A 7,387-nucleotide genomic window follows, 5' to 3' on the forward strand; every position below is an offset into this window, starting at 1 on the left:
GATACTCTATATCCATAAAACATTAACAATATTTTACTGTAAAAAAAAATGTACAGTACACAGCTATTTGCCTACAACATAATTATCCCCAGAGTGATCTCAGGAGTCTATAGAGTTCATCAGAAGTCTTCCAAGTCTTAGTGCAATGCATTACCTTGGTCCTCCAATCTTCCTCTGGGAACTAGGCCTTCTGAAAACTAAATATTGATGAATGACTCAAAGGCAGATGTTTGCATGGGGGCACCACTTTTCCCTTCCACTGGCCTTTTCCTTAGAACAAAGGAATGAGCTCCAAAATGCAGAGAGAATGGCACTCATAGGTAAAGACATTGCTTTTCCCATCACAAACTTGGTTTCTTCCATAGTCAGGGCGAGGAAAAATCCCTATGTGACAAAGGCCAGGGCTTCTATGGTGTCTTTCTGAAATAAAATTAACTCTGATTCCTCTCGTCTTCTCACCAAGCAACTGGAACTCATGTTCACAGAGTAAATAGATGTTCCTCCTGCTAACTGGTTCCTTGCAAATACCTGGAGCCCATTCGTTCCTTTTCTCCACATCAACTTCCCAGTGGCAGACTGAAAAAAAGTGGGAGTTGTCCAGGACATGGGCCAAAGAAATGAATCTTCTGGGATCTTCCACCAAATTATGACCAGGCTTCCCACCCTTTAAATCATTAGAGGGTTCCCGGGAGGAGTCACCAGTCTTAGCTGCCAGAGCCGTATTCTCTGATACCAATCCCAGAAGTCCAGTGATCTGCCCTTTATGTTGCTTCAGTAAGGGGCCATGCTGCTTTAAAAGGATGGCCAGTTCTTTCATTACCCCATCATACTTGACAGGTCTCTTTTGTTCTTTTCGACACACGGGACAGGTCATTTTCAAGTCTCTTTTCTCTGTCATCCATTTTTTACCGCAATCAAAGCAAAGTATGTGGGCGCAGGAGAGATAAACAGGATCAGAGTAAAGGTCCAGGCAAATTGCACAGATTGCCTCCATTTCCAAATTGTTTTCCATTAAGTTATCTTGTGAAACTTTTACATGGTGATATTTAGAGTCCAAGTTCTCTTTCCTCATCTGAAAACCAAAGATAAAGACACAAACAAACATTGTAGCCAGAGAGAAATAGGATTGTGAAGACAGACCCAAAAAGGATCAGTTTACCTAGAGTTGGTGACCTCCAGCAAAGGACTTAGAATCTGACCACTTGTGCTTCTGTATTTACTTGCTCAAGCTCTAGGTTGAAGTAATCAAGTACTAGGGCTGGATGGAGCCTTATATAGTGGCTGTGACAGACTCCACCCACAGTGTGAGTCAAAAACTCCCTCTAAGACTAAATTATGACTTTAAGTACTACACTGGGAAGGCAGAGACAGTTCTCTGTGAGTTTGAGGTCAGCCTGGTCTACAGAGTGAATCAGCTAGGGCTACACAGAGAAGCCAACTAAGTAATTAGATCATGATGATTAAGATATTCATCATTTTACATAGTTATCGGTTTAGAGGATATGAACAAGTCTACTGTCTTGATCATTTTCAATTGTAGTATACATTATTATTATTAATTATAGTCACCATGAATTCAACAGATTTGTAGAATTACTCCTCCTGTTTACCTAATATCCCCACTTCTCTGTCTGGTAAGAAAGAGAGAAAGAAGGAAAGAAGGAAAGAAGGAAAGAAAGAAAGAAAGAAAGAAAGAAAGAAAGGAAGGAAGGAAGGAAGGAAGGAAGGAAGGAAGGAAGGAAGGAAGAAAGAAAGAAAGAAAGAAAGAAAGAAAGAAAGAAAGAAAGAAAGAAAGAAAGAAAGAAAGAAAGAGAGGGGGGAGGGAGGGAGGGACAGAGGGAGGAAGGAAGGAGGACTGGTGAGGTGGCTCAGCAGTTAAGAGCCCTGGCTGCTCTTCTGAGAGGTCCTGAGTTCAATTCCCAGCAAAATGGTAGCTCACAACCATCTATAAGGAGAACTGATGCCCTCTTCTGGCATGTGGATGTATATGCAGCAGAGTACTCGTACAATAAATAAATTTTTTTAAAAAGGAAAAAAAAAAAGAAAGGGAAAGGAATGAAAGGGAGAGAGGAAAGGAGGGGAAGGGATAAGTAATGTTGAGAACTTCCTGCTTCCACAGATATTTGGTTATAAAGAATGGGTGTGAAGGACTTGCAGGTCCCCTAAAAAGTCACTGTTTTGCAACATACTGGAGTGCTGTGGCAAGCAATGGGTCTTGTCAGCAAAGCCCCCAGTGATGCACCCAACTAGTTGCAGATGCAGATGATACAGCAAATGCGAACACTTTTGCTAGGTAGCATTCTCTAAAGTTCTCACAGAACTTATAGAATTTCTCTATGTATTTAAAATATATATTAGAATGACTTACAGTCTGCAGTCCAACTAATCCAACAATAGGCAACTGTGAATGGGAATTAAAGAATCCCATTAGGGTAGGTGTTTCAGCTGGTCTTCTGTATAAGCTAGAATCCAAAAGAAGTAGGTTTCAACAGACGTGCTGGCAAGTAAATGCAAGCAGGCAAAAGAGAGTGAGTCTTTCTTCTTCCAGTGTCCTTATGTAGGCCTACAGCAGAAGGTACGCCCCAGATTATAGGTGTGCACCACCACACCTGGACCTAAACTGTTCTTTACTTGGAACTTGCTCTGTCCCAGGCTGGGCTTGAACTCAGAGATCTTCTTGCCTTTGTCTCCTGGGATTAAAAGTGTGTACCAGCATGCCTGGGCCTAAGCTTTTCACCATCACTATGTCTCAAGATCTGGATGAAAAACATGTTTCATTCCATGTCAAGTTTCAGATCAAACACCCGCATCTTCAAGATCTGGATCACAGTGTGCCCTCCATTTCTGGATTGTAGTTCATTCCAGATGTAGTTAAGTTGACAACTGGGAATATCCATCACACACTTCTCCTCCATTTCCTACTCCATAAGGATGAGATGCATTCCATGTTTTCCATTTACTCTATGAGGCTGTGGTAATGAATCCAAATTAGGTAAGAAACACCAAAGAAACTATCATTTCTCATTGGTTTGCTCATTTTCCAGTTGGCTCTAGCAGTGGCTTAAGCCTACTCTTACCATTCAGTCCTCCCCTTCCCCAGAGAAGTATTTTCTTGCCAGAAATACTCACTTTAGTGCCCAACTCTTCTGAATTTAGAGAGAAATACCCTTTTAAAAAAATTTCAAGTGCTAGAAATATTTGAAGTCACTGATCTGTGATGTCTTAACACTTTCATGACAATTTATCAAGATGTACATGTGCTTCTACTTTTAAAATGTAATTATCATTAGAGTTTCCATGAGGTAAGATCAATTCATAAATTAAGCTTGTTCCCAAAGTATCCTGATCCAAAACACATGGTAGTTAAATACAATCCAGCCTCTTTCCAAGAAAGGAGACTAATCAGGCCACCCTTTCCTACATCCAGAACCAGCCTGGGTTACATAAGAGCATCTATCAAATTAAAACAAAAGCAGCCCGGTTTCCATTTCAAAACGCAGCCTCTGTAGTGGATAGCTTTCTCCTGAGCCTTTAGCCCCAGGTGTGGGACCACTCTGTCATGCAGCCTCCTTTTCTCTGCTGCTTTAGGATCCTTTCCTCATTTCTCCTGTCTCATTACCCATTAAAATGGACCCTTCTGTCTCTCTGGGAAGAGATCGAGGGTGTCTCTGAATTATTAATGCCACAAATGGGATTTCCTTATGTATCTCTTCAAACAGCTGTCCTTTGAAATCTGGTAAGTTTCACAAAGAAAATCTTTTCTGCACTTGGAATTTATAGGATATCTCACTTCTACATGTTCCTTAGAGACCAGACTATAGAAATGCCAGGGATGCTCTTCCAGTCAGAAAAGCACCGGGGCAGCTGGGGCGCAGGGTCGGCTGACACTCGCCAGCTACCCACAACACCCGCCACAGGATCTTAAGACTTCTGGTGAGTGGAGCACAGCTTCTGCTCCAATCCAATTGCACGGGACCTGAGACTGCACTAGTTAGGGAAGCAGAAACCGGCCTGAGTAGGGCCACAGGCCTCATCCGGCCGGATCAGCGCTGGGGTAGCAGGAGAGAAGGGTTGCCTGACACCCGCCAGCTACCCACGACCCCCGCCGCAGGATTTTGGGACTGCTGGTGAGTGGAACACAGCTTCTGCTCCAGTCCAATCACGCGGGACCTGAGACTGCTCTGGTTGGAAAGAGAGAAATCCGGCCTACATAGGGCCACAACCCTCTTCCGGTCAGAAAAGCACCAGGGCAGCTGGGGAGCAGGGTCGGCTGACACTCGCCAGCTACCCACAACACCCGCCACAGGATCTTAAGACTTCTGGTGAGTGGAGCACAGCTTCTGCTCCAATCCAATTGTGCGGGACCTGAGACTGCATTAATTAGGGAAGCAGAAACCGGCCTGAGTAGGGCCACAGGCCTCATCCGGCCGGATCAGCGCCGGGGTAGCAGGAGAGAAGGGTTGCCTGACACCCGCCAGCTACCCACAACCCCCGCCGCAGGATTTTGGGACTGCTGGTGAGTGGAACACAGCTTCTGCTCCAATCTTTAAACAGTGACAACGATAACAACTAACCCCAGAGATTACCAGATGGCGAAAGGTAAACGTAATAATCTTACTAACAGAAACCAAGACCACTCACCATCATCAGAACCCAGCACCCCCACTTCGCCCAGTCCAGGGCACCCCAACACACCGGAAAAGCTAGACACGGATTTAAAAGCATATCTCCTGATGATGATAGAGGACTTCAAGAAGGATTTTAATAACACACTTAAAGAAATGCAGGAGAACACTGCTAAACAGGCAGAAGACAATAAAGAGGAAGCACAAAAATCCCTTAAAGAATTGCAGGAGAACACTGCTAAAGAGTTACAAATCCTTAAAGAAAAACAGGATAACATAATCAAACAGGTAGAAGTCCTTACAGAAAAACAGGAAAACACATCCAAACAGATGATGGAAATGAACAAAACCATACTAGACCTAAAAAGGGAAGTAGACACAATAAAGAAAACCCAAAATGAGGCAACACTGGAGATAGAAACCCTAGGAAAGAAATCTGGAACCATAGATACGAGCATCAGCAACAGAATACAAGAGATGGAAGAGAGAATCTCAGGTGCAGAAGATTCCATAGAGAACATCGGCACAACAATCAAGGAAAATGTAAAATGCAAAAAGATCCTAACTCAAAACATCCAAGAAATACAGGACACAATGAGAAGACCAAACCTACGGATAATAGGAGTGGATGAGAATGAAGATTTTCAACTCAAAGGACCAGCAAACATCTTCAACAAAATTATAGAAGAAAACTTCCCAAATCTAAAGAAAGAGATGCCCATGAACATACAAGAAGCCTACAGAACTCCAAATAGACTGGACCAGAAAAGAAATACCTCCCGACACATAATAATCAGAACAACAAATGCTCTAAATAAAGATAGAATACTAAAAGCAGTAAGAGAAAAAGGCCAAGTAACATATAAAGGCAAGCCTATCAGAATTACACCAGATTTTTCACCAGAGACTATGAAAGCCAGAAGATCCTGGACGGATGTTATACAGACACTAAAAGAACACAAATTCCAGCCCAGGCTACTATACCCAGCCAAACTCTCAATTAACATAGATGGAGAAACCAAAGTATTCCACGACAAAACCAAATTCACACATCATCTCTCCACGAATCCAGCCCTTCAAAGGATAATAACAGAAAAAAACCAATACAAGGAAGGAACCACGCCCTAGAAACAACAAGAAGGTAATCCCTCAACAAACCTAAAAGAAGACAGCCACAAGAACAAAATGCCAACTTTAACAACAAAAATAACAGGAAACAACAATTACTTTTCCTTAATATCTATTAATATCAATGGACTCAACTCCCCGATAAAAAGACATAGACTAACAAACTGGCTACACAAACAAGACCCAACATTTTGCTGCTTACAGGAAACTCATCTCAGAGAAAAGGATAGACACTACCTCAGAATGAAAGGCTGGAAAACAATTTTCCAAGCAAATGGCATGAAGAAACAAGCTGGAGTAGCCATTCTAATATCTGATAAGATTGACTTCCAACCCAAAGTCATTAAAAAAGACAGGGAGGGACACTTCATACTCATCAAAGGTAAAATCCTCCAAGAGGAACTATCAATCCTGAATATCTATGCTCCAAATACAAAGGCAGCCACATTCATTAAAGAAACTTTAGTAAATCTCAAAGCACACATTGCACCTCATACAATAATAGTGGGAGACTTCAACACACCACTTTCACCAATAGACAGATCGTGGAAACAGAAACTAAACAGGGACACAGTGAAACTAACAGAAGTTATGAATCAAATGGATCTGGCAGATATCTAAAGAACATTCTATCCTAAAACAAAAGGATATACCTTCTTCTCAGCACCTCATGGTACCTTCTCCAAAATTGACCACATAATTGGTCACAAAGCAGGCCTCAACAGATACAAAAATATTGAAATTGTCCCATGCATCCTATCAGATCACCATGGACTAAGGCTGATCTTCAATAACAAAATAAATAATAGAAAGCCAACCTTCTCGTGGAAACTGAACAACACTCTTCTCAATGATACCTTGGTCAAGGAAGGAATAAAGAAAGAAATTAAGGACTTTTTAGAGTTCAATGAAAATGAAGCCACAACATACCCAAACTAATGGGACACAATGAAAGCATTTCTAAGAGGAAAACTCATAGCTCTGAGTGCCTCCAAAAGGAAACTAGAGAGAGCACACATTAGCAGCTTGACAACACACCTAAAAGCACTAGAACAAAAGGAAGCAAATTCACCCAAGAGGAGTAGACGGCAGGAAATAATCAAACTCAGGGGTGAAATCAACCAAGTGGAAACAAGAAAAACTATTCAAAGAATCAACCAATCAAGGAGCTGGTTCTTTGAGAAAATCAACAAGATAGATAAACCCTTAGCCAGACTCACTAGAGGGCACAGGGAAAGCATCCTAATTAACAAAATCAGAAATGAAAAAGGAGACATAACAACAGATCCTGAAGACATCCAAAACACCATCAGATCCTTCTACCAAAGGCTATACTCAACAAAACTGGAGAACCTGGATGAAATGGAGAAGTTCCTAGACAGATACCAGGTACCAAAGTTGAATCAAGATCAGGTTAATGATCTAAACAGCCCTATATCCCCCAAAGAAATAGAAGCAGTCATTAATAGTCTCCCAACTAAAAAAAGCCCAGGACCAGATGGGTTTAGTGCAGAGTTCTATCAGACCTTCAAAGAAGATCTAATCCCAGTTCTTCACAAACTATTCCACAAAATAGAAACAGAAGGTACTCTACCCAACTCATTCTATGAAGCCACAATTACTCTGATACCTAA

The 7,387-nt window shown here is 41.8% G+C and overlaps 1 protein-coding gene across 1 annotated transcript; it reads right to left on the reverse strand.

Annotated features, from left to right (window-relative positions):
• Positions 1 to 271: 271 nt before the first annotated feature.
• On the reverse strand, positions 272 to 1,072 carry Rfpl4b (ret finger protein like 4B). The gene is given in 3 exon segments (XM_021173656.1): positions 272 to 294; positions 297 to 378; positions 380 to 1,072. Coding segments are annotated over 3 exon segments (798 nt in total).
• Between the last annotated feature and the right edge of the window lie 6,315 nt (positions 1,073 to 7,387).

Source organism: Mus caroli, unplaced genomic scaffold, assembly GCF_978045245.1.
Source record: "Mus caroli unplaced genomic scaffold, Mus_caroli_1 scaffold_9, whole genome shotgun sequence".
NCBI lineage: Eukaryota > Metazoa > Chordata > Mammalia > Rodentia > Muridae > Mus > Mus caroli.